At 36.5% G+C, this 18,903-nt stretch overlaps 1 protein-coding gene across 1 annotated transcript; it reads right to left on the bottom strand.

The window, feature by feature from the left end:
* Positions 1-912: 912 nt before the first annotated feature.
* On the bottom strand, positions 913-17,694 carry LOC127439787 (proheparin-binding EGF-like growth factor). Its single transcript, XM_051696000.1, has 6 exons — positions 17,571-17,694; positions 13,424-13,597; positions 10,435-10,657; positions 10,100-10,264; positions 6,699-6,796; positions 913-1,149 (listed from the first exon to the last, which is right to left on the bottom strand). Exons 1-5 carry the CDS (start codon positions 17,692-17,694, stop codon positions 6,709-6,711), a joined length of 774 nt encoding a protein of 257 aa, XP_051551960.1. The 3' UTR covers positions 913-1,149; positions 6,699-6,708.
* Positions 17,695-18,903: the final 1,209 nt, after the last annotated feature.

Here is an 18,903-nt window from a genome sequence, read left to right on the forward strand (position 1 = left end):
TTTTTAAATATAGCACAAAAAAGTGCCTCTGTGCTATAGTGATTTTTCAGTTTTTATCTTTTTAATACACTTGCAAAGTTATCAAAAATCTGGTTTTAAAATGTGAAAAAAAATGAAGGGGTCTGAATACTTTATAAATGCACTGTACATGTGTGCACTTATATCAGACACGCATGTATACATGTTCTACAACAAGAAGAGGGCGCTGCCAGTCTTGTACAATTCAAACCAATAAAATTGTGTTGACATTTTTTAGACACTTTGTTTATATGCTTGTCTATTTTGCAAATTAAATACTTATCTATTAAGCAATATTTAGGCTATTATTACAAAATTTGTATTTAATATAATCATTTATTGAAACATCAGCTCTCACAATGAGTAAATTGAACTAAGCAGAAATTTGCTGATGGAGAGACTGAACTTCACCTGTGCTTGGGCTTGCCTAACTATTATTCAATTATTCACATAATGCACTTCACCAAATCTGTTCAGTACTACAGGGCACTAACAATAACTGTGCTTTTACCTGGTTATAATACTCAAAGCTGTAAGAGTACGAGCATCAACACTTTGATTCGGAGTCTAAAGCCGTAAATATTCCCATGGAATGCTTTTCTTTAATAACAATTTTTGATGGCACATCTGGTATTTGCCTCACTAACAAGAACTTTATTCCACCAAAAGCAACCCTCCAAACTCTTCATGTTTGTACTGCAAAATATTGCCAGGATTTTGCAAGATTTAACAGTCAAATGGTACAAATCTTTGGACTGTTCTGGGCTTTTCAGATTGATAAACATGTTCTGTTATGAACTGTAGAACTCATCTAGTCAAAGTAAATGTGAGAAAACAAATGTCATTGCAGAGAAGAGGAGGCAGATGGAGAAAATGTGAGAAACACAAATGTAATGAGTGTCCTTTATTCCCATATGCGTAAATAAAAACCACATATCAAATAAACATCTTTTATTATCAAAATAAACACAAACACTAAAAGTGTAAGAAATAAAATTCTTTGTTAATAAATAGTAGCAAACAATAAATATAGATATATACTGTTACAATACATTACAGTATTCTATGTGCAATATATCTGTAGTGCTTTCAACATCAGTGAGATCAGTGTGAGCTCTACTGCCATTACACCTGAAACAAAAACAAAAAAAGCTTTTTAAAATAATAACCAAAACTGCCCATTGTTTCCCCCCCAAATCTGCATTAAAAAATTAATGCAGTTTTCTGTAATTGTTTATTCATTTATAATTTAAATATTAAAAAAAAACATGTGAAATATAAATATATAATAAAATATAAATATATAAAGAAATCTAAATGGTGGTGGTGTGGTGGGCTAAAGCACATAGGTGGTAATCAGATGGTTGCTGGTTCAATCCCCACAGCCACCACCATTGTGTCCTTGAGCAAGGCACTTAACTCTAGGTTGCTCCAGGGGGATTGTCCCTGTAATAAGTCCACTGTAAGTCGCTTTGGATAAAAGCATCTGCTAAATGCATAAATGTAAATGTTAAATTAAAATGTAGCTCTTACATTCTATTTTTATTTAAGACTCAGCACTCCATAAATACTTTTCTTTCCTGTGTTGACATATTTTCTCTTGAAACCAGTTAGGACGGGACATATTGAAGGAATCGTCTCCTTTTTTAGAAAATTGCTAATAACAATAGTAATAGCAATGCTTTACTAGAAGTCGGTTGCATGTGGTCTTAGAGGGAGGGGCTTTCTCATTCTAGAGAGCATTTGATTTCTGAGTCATGAATATTTTCCATATTTCCATCCATTTTCGGGGAAGAGAAAGACTTCAAATTTTAAATGTAATTAACTTTTAGCAGATATATACATCAACTTTTAGGAGCATACTATAGGGATGTACATGGTACCATCCATTTTAAACATACGGTTAACCACAAGGTTTCAAGAAACGGTTGTTCAGTTTTTGTCGGGAGTCGGGACGTAGGAATAAAGTACTTAAACTCACCGGCCACTTTTTTAGGTACACCTGTACATCTACTTATTCATGTGATTATCTAATCAGCCAATCGTGTGGCAGCAGTGTAATGTATAAAATCATGCAGATATGGGTCAGGAGCTTCAGTTTATGTTCACATCAACCATCAGAATGTGGAAAAAATGTGAACTCAGTGATTTTTAAGGTGGCATGATAGTTGGTGCCAGACGGGATGGTTTGAGTATTTCTGTAACTGCTGATCTCTTTAGATTTTCACATGCAACAGTCTCTAGAGTGTAAAGAGAATGGTGCGAAAAACAACCAATGACCGGCAGTTCTGTGGACAAAAACGCCTTGTTGATGAGAGAAGTCAACGGAGAATGGCCAGACTGGTTCGAGCTGACAGGAAGGCTACGGTAACTTAGATAACTGCTCTGTATAATTGTAGTCAGCAGAATAGCATCTCAGAACGCACAACATTTTGAACAACATGTGCATTCTGAGAAGACCACGTCGGGTTCCACTTCTGTCAACCAAGAACAGAAAACTGAGGCTGCAATGGGCCTACCATTTGTGTACTTCAGCAGAAATCCAGATTCGTCAGACCAGGCAATGTTTTTCCAATCGTCTGCTGTCCAGTTTTGGTGAGCCTGTGCCCACTGCAGCCTCAGTTTCCTGTTCTAAGCTGACAGTAGTGGTACCTGGACGGGTCTTCTGCTGCTGTAGCCCATCCGCCTCAGTGTTCAATATGTTTTATGTTCAGAAATGCTTTCCTGCATTTCACTGTTTTAACGCAGGTTTATTTGGGTTACTGTCATCTTCCTGTCAGCTTGGGCCAGTCTGGCCATTCTCCTCTGACCTCTGTCATTAACAAGCCGTCTTCGCCCACAGAACTGCCGCTCGCTGGAGGTTTTTTGCTTTTCGCACCATTCTCTTTACACTCTAGAGACTGTTGTGCGTGAAAATCCAAGGAAATCAGCAGTCATGAACACAGCTCTCTTGCTCATCAGGGCATAGGAAACACTTGCGGAACGACGTCTTTAAAAAGACGCTTATCACGCAAGCGGCTCTTTTAGTCAATGTTGTGTGTGTGTGTATATATATATATATATATATATATATATATATATATATATATATATATATATATATATATAAGGATACAGTAACTCCAGCCAGAGGGCAGCAGGTAGGAGTCTTCGCTGAAGCGCTGCGTTAATCAACGACGAGCGTCTGAAGCGAAGAACCTGTTCACAGAGAGCGTCTTCGACGGCGATGTGGAGAACTCTTCACCAGAACACACAGAGGAGCAGAAAGCCTCTCTGTGCAGGTGCTGAGCTCAGGCGACGAGTCGTCCTGTCTGCATCTCGCTGAGAAGTTCCGTCCACTGTAAGTGTATATACATGGACCTCTGATGGACCTCAGAGGATGAACTGATGCCAACTCCAACCATAAGACATGGGATACTTCATATGCCATTGCCTGAACCTTGGACTTAGAACAGACCTCACCGAAATTACCGGTTGAACTGCGAAGCACTTCACTGATCTCGGCCTGCATCACCTTGGTCTAATGATGGACAACACTCTTAAAATGGAATACACAGACTATCAATAAATTGCCAACAAAAGCCTTCTTCAGCCAACTAACAAAGGACAATGCATCTATATGAACTTCTGCAGTTAATCCAGGATGAACTTCAAAGACATTAGTCATTAATCTTACAGTTCATACAAAATCTGTTTTAAACACTGGCCCTTAACACTTACTTAGTTTAATGATTTTAAACCATGACTTGTACTGCACATAAATAAGTAATATTGGCATTATATACTGTAGGCCAACCGCACGTCTGAAGGGGCGAGGCTCAGACACCATTGCCAATCAAAGGATTGACGTGACTGTATAAGGGTTTCAACATTCCCCACAGTGCTTATGGCAATGTCGAGTGAACTGAATCGATAGGGAACTGGAACAACTCAGAACTTTATTACTGCCAACACCAGACATCCAACAGAAGCACTTCTTCACATACTGGAACACAGTTACTTGCTTCCCTCTTGTGACTACTTGCGATATCACATCATAACAGTAACCATCAACATTGATGGTGCCTCGTGGGTCTTTAACATACCCAAAGTAATCCCAGACAGCGGACTTCAACCGCTTTGCCGGCGGAAATAAAGGTTCAGGCTCGGACATGTCTGTATGATGCGCTCGTGATGCGCTGTGCTCGCGACACCTACATGTCACCTTTAAAATTGAGTGACAGTCGAATGTAACATGAGGAAGGCACAATTTAAAGATTTATTTTATCTCGGCGAGTTTATTTTATGCTGTAAATGTTGCGACAGCGCTGTCTTAATTAAACCGATTTGGATTTTAGAAAACTTCTGAAAAAAATCTGTATTTATATTCATGCAATACCGTCAATGAGAAGATTTCAACGGTATAATAACCGTCCATTTTAAAACCGTGGTGTATTGTGAAACCTTGAAACCTTTACATCCCTAGTTGCAATATATCAGTTCCTAAATCCATGTAAACAACTGCGTTAAGTGTAAATGTCTTATGCTTTGCGGATCGCGTGTTTATACTTTTGGAGCGCGAGCTGACAGTATGTCTGCGCCTGCATAGCATTTCTGCGTTTGACAAATGCGGCGCATTTTTCTTATGGAATACAAAAAACAAGCTCTGAACTTAAATAAGCCTAATATGCTTTCAAACACAGAGATAAGGTGTAGTTTACCCTTATGCCGGGTTCACACATTCTCCGTGAGCGGCGCGTGAGCGGCGCGTTTTCGTTTTGGCGCCCACATTAACAGATTACACCATTCCCACTGCAAGCGTGATTTGCGAGGTGACACGTCCTAGAAGCGTCAGTGCGTGGATAGTTTCGGCATTGAGCCTATTTTTTGCTGCGTGGCTCACGCTGAGGTCAGTGGCACTGGGTGCAGTACAAAACTAAAATAATCAGGAGATTACAGAAAAGACACAAAAGCAAATAAAAATTATTCAAACCGAACCTATAGTACACTACAATTTATATGTCTGCATGTAAGTATTTTGTCATTCTGTTTATATAGGTGTACAGCTTAGACACAACATTAACCAAACACAACCAAGTGCGCTGATAAAGATGAAGTGCACGTGACTGCCCGCTGTTGTCCTTGAAGCAGCAATAACCTCAGCTTATTACGGCCTTATTAAAGAATAAATTTAGTGTAGGATCCCATAGAAAACTTTTTTTTTTTTGCACAGAGGTGTTGCTGTTTCTCGCAGAAGAGACGCCAATGTGAACGTCCAACGTGAACGCCTCGCTCATGCCTCACTCACAGAGGATGAGTAAACCCGGCGTTAGTGTACAGAACTAATTATCTAAATGCTTTCCACAATGAAAATACTGTTACTACACTGTTCTAAGAATCCATACAGGAATTTAAAAAGCGACAGAACTTTTGAAATAGTGACAGTAGGCGTTAATAAAGTATGATATTTTTTTTATTTTATTCAGCATTACATATAATTGGGTCTGTGGAACATTGTTCAACTTTTTCACCTTAATAATTACTAGAAACCAAACTTCTCTTCTAATTTACAGATTTCTCCAAATCTGACAAGCATCCTTAAAGTGATAGTTCAACCATAAATGAATGTTCCGTCATAATTTCCCGCCCTCATGTTGTTTCAAACCTGTGTGACTGTGTATTTGTGGAACCCAAAAAAGATATTAGACATAATGTTAGAGACTGACAGTCTCAGTCACCATTCCCTTTTAAAATATGGAAGAAATAAACACGCAGTGACAGTAAATGGTGACTATAAGTCTAACATTCTGTCTGATATCTCTTTAATTGTGTTGCATTGAAGAAAGTCATATTGTTTGAAACAACACGAGGGTGTATGGTGACAATTCCCATTAATAATAATAATAATTATTATTATTAGTAGTAGTAGTATAATTATGATTACTCTGTAATACATATTAACTATTATGTAATGGAATATTGGGGCGTAATCGTCCATCATGTTTTATGTGGAAGTATCTAGTCACTTGAGTATTCTTTTAATTGGACACTTTCTTATTCTTACTCAAGTAGTTTTTTTACATTTCTACTTTTACTTCTACTTGAGTAATAATTTTTTTTTTTTAAGTAATTGTACTTTTACTTGAGTAAAGAGTTGGTACTCTACCCACCTCTGAAAACAGCCTGAAATGTTTAATGGTGTAACAGTCATATTGTCCTCTTTGCAACCTGAACTTCTTCAGAATGCAGCACAACGAATGAAAAAAACGCAGGTGTTTTGAAATGAAAAGTTATTTTTAACTTTACTTGGTTTACTTGGCGACCCTGCGCGAGACGCAAAACAGTCAAAGATGTCCATCCAGTGCATGTTAACATTACACAGAAAAACAGCTCTCGCTCTCGGCTGGAAAAATCCAACAGTTTGTCAGAACTCATCGAGTTCGGGTCAGGTTGAAGACCTCTATTGCACATGTAGAACAGCGATTTTGGTATTTGGATAGTGGCACTTTGAGCAGTTATCCGCATGTCGACTATCCGTGCACATCCCTAGCATATAGATGGCTTCAAAACAAATGGACTTGGACTACAAGCCACAAAACTCTCATTTTGACATTATGAGGTCTTTAATGTAGTGATACTTTGTAAGTCAGTATGATGTGTGTGTGAGTGTGTGTGTTTGTGTGTGTGTGTTTGGCTCTTACTTCTATCTCTTTATACCATGATGTTCTTCTTCTCTATTTGCTCTCTCTCATTTGTTGAACTCAGAAAAGCCGCCTGAAATCTGTGATGTGTTCTGTTGCTGAAAAATGACAAATGACACAACAGTGTATATACAGTATACACTATATACAGTGTATATAGCCTATATATATATATATATATATATACACACACACACACACACACACACACACACACACACAGGGTGGCCCCAAAAAATGGGGCCACAATGTTTGATTGCTCATATCTTAAAGGGGTCATGAAATGGAAAATCACATTTTCCTTGATATTTAGACATATATAACTATAAAAATGTACTGTAAATTTCAGGACTCAATTCTTCCTCCCCAGTCTAAAAATAATATTTATAGTTCCCACTTTATTGCAACGTCTCATTTTGAAAACTGTGTGTTTGTGACATCACAAGACATTGCTCAGTTGTATTTACACGCCCCACAACATGTGTAATCGCACCCTTGGCCCCGCCCACTGGCGCTCAGTTCGTATCGTTAACAGAGAGAGAGGGAGAAGGGTCTAGTGTTACCAACTATCCTTGAAAACTAAAAGGGGACCCATCTGGACTATTTAGAAGTTTTTTGTGGATAAAACATGCATAACACAGACGTCTTTGACCATTGTCATGTTTATCGCACTACTTTTAAAAGACGCGGTGTCTGTTACAACTCAGAAAAGGAGACTCTGTTCGGCTTCATTCAGCTGCTCTGCATCTTGCTGTTCTTGCGCCCATTTGTGCTATTTCAGCCTGATCTCATTAACATACATAACTATTTGTAGGTAAATATTTGTAACATTTAAACGTACATGTTTGTACGTTTGGATAGACACTAAAACGTACAATATGGATGTTTGAAAGCATCTAAAGCATAAACATTTTTACGTATTTACAACTTTAGAAACGTAAAATAGTGACGAAACCATTACAAATATATTTGAGTACACGAATCGATTATAAATATATTTGTACATTTTTACAATTTTATAGATATTTAAGATCCCTTAAATCCCTTAAACTCTTAATTTATATATATTAGACACTTTCAAAATGTCAACATTGTACGTTTCGATGTCTATGCAAACGTAAGAGAATGAACATTTGCTAGAACCAAACTTTACGAAAGAATACGTACAAATTCTCATGAGATCACGTTGGTTATTTTTAATTGTTGGTGTATGTAAACAAGCACTAGCCGGACATCTTTGACCATTTGGATGAGTTTCTGGCGATCTGCGCCTCAGTGCACCTATGTGTGTGTGTCATGTTTTATCGTGCTATGGACTGTGTATGTGCGAATATCAGCATGGACTGCTTGTGAACCAGTCATAATACGATTCAAACTTTTCAAAGGAACTGTTATTGAATAATGGGGCAGTTAAAAACACTTGGACTTGACAGAAAAACCGTGAGTAACAGTTTAATTCATGAATATTTCAAATGTCATGACTGTTTAATAGTTATGGTGCTGATGTGCTTGAGTGAAGTTTAAAATATTCGGATGCAATATGCTGAATGTGCATTGTGTGTAAACCCTGAAATGTAGCTTTATAATGTTGTGGAGAGCTTGTTTATTCTCTTCCGACTGAGTTTCAAATATGGCTGACTTTGAGGGGCACGATGTTAGCCAATCAGAACAGTGGCATTTACATTGAAGTTTAAAAGAGCCGCTAAGTCCAAAACCGAGCGTTTCAGACAGAGGGCCAGAGACAGGGTGGAAAATAATCATTTATTGCTAAACTATAACAGTTTCCGTGCAAAAAACTTTACTGACGTTATCAGTGGACCTCAGGGAAGATAATAAAATTATTACCAAAAAAAATAGCATTTCATGACCCCTTTAAAAATGCATAAAGGCATTTGCACGATTTTTGGCGTACTTCTACGACTTTTTGTAAACAACAAAATGACATCACTGTGACATCATCATGAGCAACAACTTGCAAAAAATATATAAATAAATAAATAATTTGGCCCCCCAAAAAAGGCCAAAACATGGCAAAAGAGAAGGTTTGCTGCCATCGAAAACTTAGCTTAATGATTTACTTATTTATTTATTTGTAGCCAGTTGTTGCTCACATTGACGTCATTTTGTCGTTTACAAAAAGTCGCAGAAGTATGCCAAAAATGGTGCAAACTCCTATATGTATTTTTAAGATATGAGCAATCAAACATAGTGGTCCAGTTTTTTTTGGGCCACCCTATATATATATATATATATATATATATACACATATATATACATTATATACAGTATATATACATACACACAAACACACAATGCTAAGTAGTTGACTTCTGAAATGTAACTGGGTACTGATTATAAATTACACAACATAAATTGTAATCCTTTACATATTACACTTTTTATATAATCTAATTTGATTACTTTTTGATTATTTTTGGATTAGCCATTTTGATGACTATCTAATCATTAATTTTAACAACTGTATATTAAGAACGAAACTTGCTTTTTGTCAGTTGCTGATTAAAAAAAGTGCTTAAAGGATAAAAAAAAGTTACTCAAGGTAAAGGACAATGAGAACATGCTTGTATTTTTTATTTTAATATAATTGTCATTATTAAGAAAATTAGGAATGGGGATTGGACTTTTTATTATCCAGCTTTGAAAGCAATAATGAGAGAATGTCTTTAGATATGATGCACAAATGCCTCTAGAGATGTTTGATTTGCATAATTATTCATGGGAAGGTGTGGCCTTAACATAAGACAGGCACTTTTTCCACAAAGTTGCACGTAACTGACACCTCTGAAATGTTATTTTGTGTTTTTACAGAAGAATGTCTAGAATTATGAACAGGTAGACAAGGGCTTGTTTGAAATACATTATTTTCGATGCAGGGTGCAAATACTAACAGTTTGCAATTTATTTGTGCATTAATTTAGAAACTGAATTTAAAACAGAAACCAAATGCCCTGTGTGTATTTGTGGATTGTAATTAGCACTTTTAATGCAGTTCATCAAGTTATTAGCTACAGGCATACATGGCTAGATGTTGCATAAAACATTTAAAATACAGACCGCTCTTTTAAAATTTAGGAGCATAATTAGTAAATTCTGCACTTGTTATTGCCTTTGGCTGACTGGTGATGTAATCAAGAATGTAATTATGTAATCCATAAAAATTTTACTATAATCCAATTACGCACATTTCAAAATGTAATGTAATCCCATTACAAATACTTGATTTTTGCAATTTATGTAATTCAGATTACATGTAATCTGTTACTATCCAGCGCTACCATTCAAAAGTTTGGACACATTAGACTAAATTTATGTTTCTTGTTATCTTAAATATATTTAGCATGCATACATTGAACATTCTTTTGCTGTACAGCTGTACTTACTGCACACAGATCATGAGTAAGATGGCTAGACAGCTGATGACAGAGAGGATGAAGGCCATGATGACGAGTGCAGTGTGTGTCGTCTCTGTGCTGCTGTCCTCCGGTTCACCTGACGTCTGAAGAAGCTGGATGCCACAGCGTTCCCCGTCATAACCTCTCTTACATCTGAGACAATCAGATAATGAACCGCTCAGATCATTAATGCAGTCAAATAAAGATTTTAAAGAGCCAATAAAATCATTAGTGCAGTCAGATAATAAAGTTACACTATCTTCCACTGGTTGGACAAACAATGTGATGTAGAAGTAGTGTGCATGCAAATAAGTGACACTTACACACAGACGGGCTCTCTCAGGTCGTGAAGGTACGTGCAGTGGCCGTGGATGCAGTAGTCGAGGTGAGAGGTCAGACAGGGGTCAGCTGTCATACTGTGGCTCTTATGAAGGAAGGTGTGATGGGGCTGAACAGGTGTGATATTTTTATTCTTTTTTCTCCCTTTGTTCTTTTTGCGGCCGGAGCGTCTGTGATTCTGCTCCTCTCCTTTACTGACTTGATGTACTAAGAAACATGAGAAACTCTGAGGTGCTTGTGTACAAAATGGTAACACTTTATTTTAAGGGTCCACAATAATGCACTAGTTAAACATGAATAAGAGAGTAATTCATCCTTAACTGAATTTAGGCTAAGGATATCTTAGCTATAATTTACAACTTTATTAAACTTAATTAAACGTCTTATATTTGTGAAGAAAGTAATGTAATGAATGCTCTATTTCAGAGATCATATATTTACAGCTGAAGTCAGAAGTTTACATACACCTTAGCCAAATACATTTAAACTCAGTTTTTCACAATTCCTGACATTTAATCGTAGAAAACATTCCCTGTTTTAGGTCAGTTTGGGTCACAGCTTTACTTTAAGAATGTGAAATGTCAGAATAATAGTAGAGAGAATGATTTATTTCAGCTTTTATTTCTCTCATCACATTCCCAGTGGGTCAGAAGTTTACATACACTTTGTTAGTATTTGGTAGCATTGCCTTTACATTGTTTAAATTGGGTAAAACGTTTTGGGTATCCTTCCACAAGCTTCTCACAATAAGTTGCTGGAATTTTTACCCATTCCTCCAGACAGAACTGGTGTAACTGAGTCAGGTTTGTAGGCCTCCTTGCTCGCACACGCTTTTTCAGTTCTGCCCACAAATTTTCTATCAGACTGAGATCAGGGCTTTATCTTCTTTATCTTATTTATGTATACATCTGTGTTTGTTTACATGTATTTTTACTTTTTTTTATTTTTTATTGACTTTATTTTAATTATTTATTTTTTTCTCTTCACCTGTACTTCTTGACTTTATGACTCAGTGATTGTATTCCTACATTGTTGGATCTGTGTAATTTTGTACATCTTATTGAACATTTATAGTGAACCTTCTGTTTTTCAATAATAAAAATATCCAGTTTTAGCACAATGTGTGGACTTTTCAGACGGTCCCTTACCACACCCTCCACATCAGCACATTTAGGCAAAATTTACAACTTATATCAATGTTAAATTAATGATCTGGAACGATTTCACCTTGACGCCATCTGACAAGCTTACCGGACAATTGGGACACATCATTTCATATTAAAATACGGGACCCATATTTTACAGGATGGGTGGCAACCCTACTTGGAGGCCTAATACATTCTCATGAGCAAAGTGTGGATTTGGAAAATCATGAGTTTATCAGGAGAAATTGTAAATCGGGAGTACAGTGAGGAGGAGGGGTGGAAAAATGGGAGAAACCCGGTAAAATCGGGAGTGTTAAGTAATAAGATGCATATTATGTCTGAGATAGCCTTACCATGCATTCAGTTAATTAGTAATTACTTTCTTATTCATGCACAACTAATGCATTATTGTGGACCCTTAAAATAAAATAACCTGTAATAACTGCACATAATGTAGTAAGTTGTTCATACTGTCCTATTTTTCTCAAAATGTAATAAAAATTGCGAGAGCATATTGTAACAATGTTTTTTTGCAAAATGTAATAGGATATTACATGAGAAATGTATTACATTATGAACATTTATTACATTTAACTTTTTACATTATGTGCAGTTATTACATAATGCTTTGGATTTATTCAATTCAAAAATATTATTTATTTCTAAATGTACCAAATAAGTTCATTTGCTCGTCTTAAATGTATTTTTATGGGTTAGATCAAGTAGAAATACACAGATCAGCCACAACATTAAAACCACCTGCCTAAAACAGCACCAACCCGCATCTCAGAAATGCTATTCTTCTCACCACAATTGTACAGAGCGGTTATCTGAATTACCGTAGACTTTGTCAGCTCGAATCAGTCTGGCCATTCTCTGTTGACCTCTCTCATCAACAAGACATTTCCATCCACAGAACTGCCGCTCACTGGATGTTTTTTGTTTTTGGCACCATTCGGAGTAAATTCTAGAGACTGTTGTGTGTGAAAATCCCAGGAGATCAACAGTTACAGAAATACTCAAACCAGCCCATCTGGCACCAACAATCATGCCACGGTCCAAATCACTGAGATCACATTTTTCCCCATTCTGTTGGTTGATGTGAACATTAACTGAAGCTCTTGACCTGTATCTGCATGATTTTATGCACTGCAACCACACGATTGGCTGATTAGATAATCACATGGATGATTGTTGGTGCCAGATGGGCTGGTTTGAGTATTTGTGTAACTGCTGATCTCCTGGGATTTTCACGCACAACAGTCTCTAGAATTTACTCCGAATGGTGCCAAACCCATTACAAACAAACCCAAAAGTATCATTTTGGTGATCTGAATTGAGGGGGAAATGTGCTTAATTGTCATGCAAATTTTGCAATGCAGATGTAACAATGCGAAATTTCCTTTAGGTTTCCATTTTCTTTATGCAACATTTTTTAATTTTTTTTATTTTTTATTTGTTAATTTTTTTTTTCTGGGGGGGAGAAATATGACCTGGACATGTTTTACCCTTATACCTGTGCTAACTTGGTATAAGTCACCACTGTCATAAACAAAATGTCATATTTATTATGATTTTAAAGTAATAACAATCACTGTAGTCATGGTATTTTGGCAGAAACGATTGTAAGCATAGTACATTTTTGTAAGGGTAGTACAAAGGTTTATAAAAGGCACATATAATACCTTAATTAAAGTCTAACATGCCAAAAAAGGTGTATGTAAAGGTTACAGTGCAGTAATTATAATTAGCTAAATTTAAGAATGAATGGGTGTCTATTGGAGGTTGTAGCAAGATGAACAGGTTTGTGTGTGTTTGAGAGATATACCTTTAAACAAATTTGGGTCGTTGAACATTCCTGATGGATCCTCATCATCATCCGATTCTAAGTCCAATCCCACCGCGCTCTGAAGCCCCTCCCCTGATGTTGACATTACAGTCACATGATCCAACACAGACGTGTGAGTGGCCACTGCACTAATGAAGAAAACTGCACTGCAAACTGCATGCAAACACATACACATGGACACATCACAGGCCATTGTTACATCACAGCAGAAATGTGTGATAATATCTGATACTGTGTGAAATGCTGATCGCTGTTGAGTTTCAGTTAGAAAATAATAACGGGATCAAACACTTCATTATTACAACATAATGACACATTAACCTCAATTAGCACAGATAAAGAGCTGTTAATCTTCTAATATTGTAGTTGTTGTTGAGTCATACTGTAAACACCCCATGTACTGTATACAGAATGTATTGAGCAGACGTGCGACAGACTGAAAAAAGACAGGAGCGAGTGGAAAAAGGAGAGGTTGTGTGTATTAACACTGCACCTGTTGTAAATACAACTTACTTTTCATCCACTGCACTCCAATCACTTGTCATATAGAGACCACTTTTTATCATCTGATGAATTCCCAATGGATAAAATCAAGTCCCAAATTCTGTGAAATACCTCGCATTACGGAATTAAAATGGGTTTCGAATTGTATTTCATGTTGAATTTAACATCAGGTTAATTACTAATTACAGTTTTGCTTGGCATTTTATATTACTTCTTTATTTTAGAAAATATATTTTTTGCCATATATTTATTTAAAAATACTTTAAGATGTGTTTTAACACTTGAAATGAAATTTCTGAATGTCACTGCATTAGGTAGCAAAATATTAAAGGGATAGTTCACTCAAAAATGAAAAGCCTCCCATCGTTTACTCATCCTCATGCCATCCCAGATGTGTATGACTTTCTTTCTTCAGCAGAACACAAATGAAGATTTTTAGAAGTATATTTCAGCTCTGTAGGTCCATACAATGTAAGTGAATGGTGATCAGACATTTGTAGCTCCAAATATCACATAAAGGTAACATAAAAGTAATCCATACGACTCCAATGTTTTAATCCATATTTTTAGAAGTGATATAACAGGTGTGGGTGAGAACAGATCAAAATTTAAGTCCTTTTTTACTCTAAATCTCCACTTGAGTGAAAAATGTGAAACTGAACAGGTACCACATGTGACTTTCAGATGTGAAAGTGAAAGTGGAGATTTAGAGTAAATAAAAAAGGACTTAAATTGTTAAAAATGTTCTCACCCACACCTATTATATCGCTTCTGAACACATGGATTTATCCACTGGAGTCATATGGATTACTTTTATGCTCACTTTATGTGGATTTAGAGCTTCGAAATTTTGGCACGCATTCACTTGCATTTTATGGACCAACAGAGCTGATAAATTCGTCTAAAAATCTTAATTTGTGTTCTGCAGAAGAAAGAAAGTCATACACATCTGGGATGTCAGGAGGGTGAGTAAATGATGAGAGAATTTTCATTTTTGGGTGAACTATCCCTTTAAAATCTATTCTGCAATTAATTTGAATGCCATTTCTAGTGGATGTATAAAGTCAGTTCAGCTTAGCCCATTAACTATGAACATGTTTTACCAACATGTGACAACCTGAAAGTCCAAATAATTTTTTCAGCTGTATAAACATGATTTTCATAGCCCCAAATTAACTTGTTTTGATTAAAAGGTGTGCTTGTGCTATCTTGTTTCAAAATAAATGCTACTTGATTTTATATGTTGTTATCAATGTCAGGTTCATTCATTAATAAGAACGGCCTATGCAAGTTCTGAAGTATGATATAAATTATCAACTGTTGCTGTCAAACGTGTCTGCACTGAGCATGTTTGAGTACCTGCATTGAGACTAAACACTCCTTCAGAGATACCTGGAACATGGAATCCTGTATTTATTTGTCAAAGAAATTCCTCTCCAAAGAAACACGCACACACCTATTATTGTGCGCCGGGACGACCTTTCTAACGTTAGAGCGCATATTTCGGAAAGCTAAATATATATTTAACCCTGCGGTGTGACACCCTAGTCCTCTCTCTTTGCATTGAACAATAAGCGCTTTGTAACGTTGAACATGACAACAGAGAACCGAGATTTAAATTGTGCAACGTTCTCACAGACACCTTGCTGAAAGGGAAAAGTCTGATCGCACAGCTATTAAGAAACATGTTACTGCAAGCCAACACTGTCTCCCACAGCCCTGCCTGTCTAGGAAACAAACTAATTCCCACAGTGCACTTAAAAGTGATAAACACACTTTACTATCTTAAGTGACTTTTGGCCTGAATATACACCAAAAAACCTAATAAGTTGACTTTACTCAATTGATTGAATGAACTCGTTCCTTCAACTGAATTGAGTAATGACGTCTCCAAAACTTGTGTAATTAAGTTCTCTTAACTTGGTTTTCATATAGACAATTTAACAATTTAAGTGAAGGGAACTAGATGTAAGTAGACTTAACTCAGATTTGCTATTTAAATATTGCTACTTAATATTTTTAGTTGAACTGACTCAAATTTAAATCATACGATAACAATCTTTAAACAAACATAATTTTTTGGCAGAAATCCATATATGCATGTACTTCAGTTGTACATGCACAAGGTGAATTGGAATAGTGTTAACAGGGTCCAACTCAGGGACTAAAAACGGTTCAAGGAACGAAAACAAGAAAGAATGTAACCGAAAACTGGAACAAAGTGATTTTCAATTGTTCTGGAGTGAAAACGTTATTTATAAATGCTGGTAACCAGTTATAATCGGTTAATGTTTTTCCGATAATTGTTTTCATGAAACTAAAGGCCAAAGGGTTTATCACAGAAATGTTTTCTTCAACTACACCACTTCATATTGCCTGAAACATGAAACGTGCTTTGATCCTGAAGGAAACTGCTGCGTCACACATTTCTTTGCCTAATTGCCCGTTGTGGATGTCACATTCTCTGAATAAAGATCTTTTTAACAACTATGTATAATTACTACATATACATGCACAGCTAATCCAGATACAATAAAAACACTATTAGATGTAAAAAGTACATTTCTCAGTTGTTTCCAAATCTTCACTGAATTATTATTAGATATGATGCATTAATACAGATTTGATGATGCCGGGTTTTGACTGAGAAGCAGATCTATAAATGAAACTATACTGAACTGTTAATTAACTACTTGTTTTGATTTCTATGCCGATAAATCCACCACACAGGAAAACATTCATTTCTTATTTTTGCTTATTTTGGTGAGGCAAGTGGCTTATTTTGAGCTAGTTTTCCAGACCATGTTGCTTGTTTCTCTTGCAAGATCTGGCAACACTGCAATTGGTACTTCACCCACCCCTAGCGCAGAGTACTGCCATTTCTAAAAGAACGTTTAATAACCGTTCTTTTATTTCGTTTTAACCGGTAACCTTTTGGAAAGGAGGCAACGGAACTTCTGAACCTGAACGAAAAAATATAGCTTTTGCTCAGAACAAACCAAAATGAATAACATTTAGTTTTTAGTCCCTGGTCCAACTTAAACAATAGAGGCACAGTTCACCCTAATGGTGTCATCACACAAAAAAACTACTTGCAACAAAAGAGCTAAAACATATATAAATTCTTAATAACCTATAGGTTACCTTTGACCAAGGAAACATAATTAAATAATGCAAGCGCAAGGGATTATGGGTATTCCCCATAGCCTCAATTTTGTACGCAATTGTTTGTGTTATTAACACTTAACATCTTAAGTCTATAGATGTTTATGATAAAAATTTCAATGAACATTCATATTTGAGATATGACCCCAAAACCTGACATTTCAAGTAATGACAGTGTTACAGTTTAAAGTGTAAGATATAGCAATAAAATGAATAAATATACAGTATGGAAGGAAAGAGGTTACAGATCGCATTTTGGATCGGTTCCAACACATTTTGACCAATAAACTTCTTTATTTTTTTGATGAAAATGTATCCCAAATAAATACAATTTGTAAATATTTCCATGAGTGTTCCAGGCATGGATATCACAGTTTAAAAATTGCCTGATATTTCCAGGGAAAGCCTGAGGTGATCAAAAAGGACGTAACACAGGGATGGTGAAAACCAAACTCACCGATGCAGAGCAGTAGAGAGGAGAGGAGGTGTGTGTTCATGGCAGCTGGCAGGAGTTCCGTGTTGAGTTCCTGTCTGTCGCAGAGGTATTGTTCAGGAGGAGCTTTTATAGGCGAGGTTTCCATTTATAGAGAGAGAAAGAGAGAGAGTGTGTATATGTGTGTATTTGAGTGTACATGTGTATGTACAGGTTTGTGGGTGCCTTTTGTGAGGTAAATGATTAACGAGAGTGTGTCTGTAGAATTCATCCAATGAACGTATGGCGTCATTTGCAATTCAGATTCCATTTCACGTCACTGGACTATGAATGCTGATAAACAGTTGAAGTCAGAAGTTTACATCCGCTTAGGTTGAAGTCATTAAAACTCATTTTTTATCCACTCCACAGATTTCATATTAGCAAACTATAGTTTTGGCAAGTAGTTTACGACAACTACTTTGTTCATGACACTAGTAATGTTTCCAACAATTGTTTACAGACAGATTGTTTCACTTTTAATTGACTATATCACAATTCCAGTGGGTCAGAAGTTTACATACACTAAGTTAACTGTGCCTTTAAGCAGCTTGGAAAATTACAGAAAATTGTGTCAAGCCTTTAGACAAATAGCCAATTGGCTTCTGATAGGAGGTGTACTGAATTGGAAGTGTACCTGTGGATGTATTTTAAGGCCTACCTTCAAACTCAGTGCCTCTTTGCTTGACATCAAAGAAAAATCAAAAGAAATCAGCCAAGACCTCAGAAAAACATTTTTTTGGACCTCCACAAGTCTGGTTTATCCTTGGGAGCCATTTCCAAATGCCTGAAGGTACCACGTTCATCTGTACAAACAATAGTACGCAAGTATAAACACCATGGGACTACGCAGCCATCATACCGCTCAGGAAGGAGACACATTCTGTCTCCTAGAGATGAACGTAGTGTGGTGCGAAAAGTGCAAATCAATCCCAGAACAACAGCAAAGGACCTTGTGAAGATGCTGAAGGAAACACGTAGACAAGTATCTATATCCACAGTAAAACGAGTCCTATATTGACATAACCTGAAAGGCTGCTCAGAAAGGAAGAAGCCACTGCTCCAAAACTGCCATAAAAAGCCAAACTACAGTTTGCAAGTGCACATGGGGACAAAGATCTTACTTTTTGTAGAAATATCCTGTGGTCTAATGAAACAAAAAAGTAACTGTTTGGCCATAATGACCATCATTATGTTTGGAGGAAAAAGGGTGATGCTTGCAAGCCGAAGAACACCATCCCAACCATGGGGTTGGCAGCATCATGTTGTGGGGGTGCTTTGCTGCATGAGGGACTGGTGCACTTCACAAAATAGATGG

The sequence above is a fragment of the Myxocyprinus asiaticus genome, chromosome 4, assembly GCF_019703515.2.
Source record: "Myxocyprinus asiaticus isolate MX2 ecotype Aquarium Trade chromosome 4, UBuf_Myxa_2, whole genome shotgun sequence".
NCBI lineage: Eukaryota > Metazoa > Chordata > Actinopteri > Cypriniformes > Catostomidae > Myxocyprinus > Myxocyprinus asiaticus.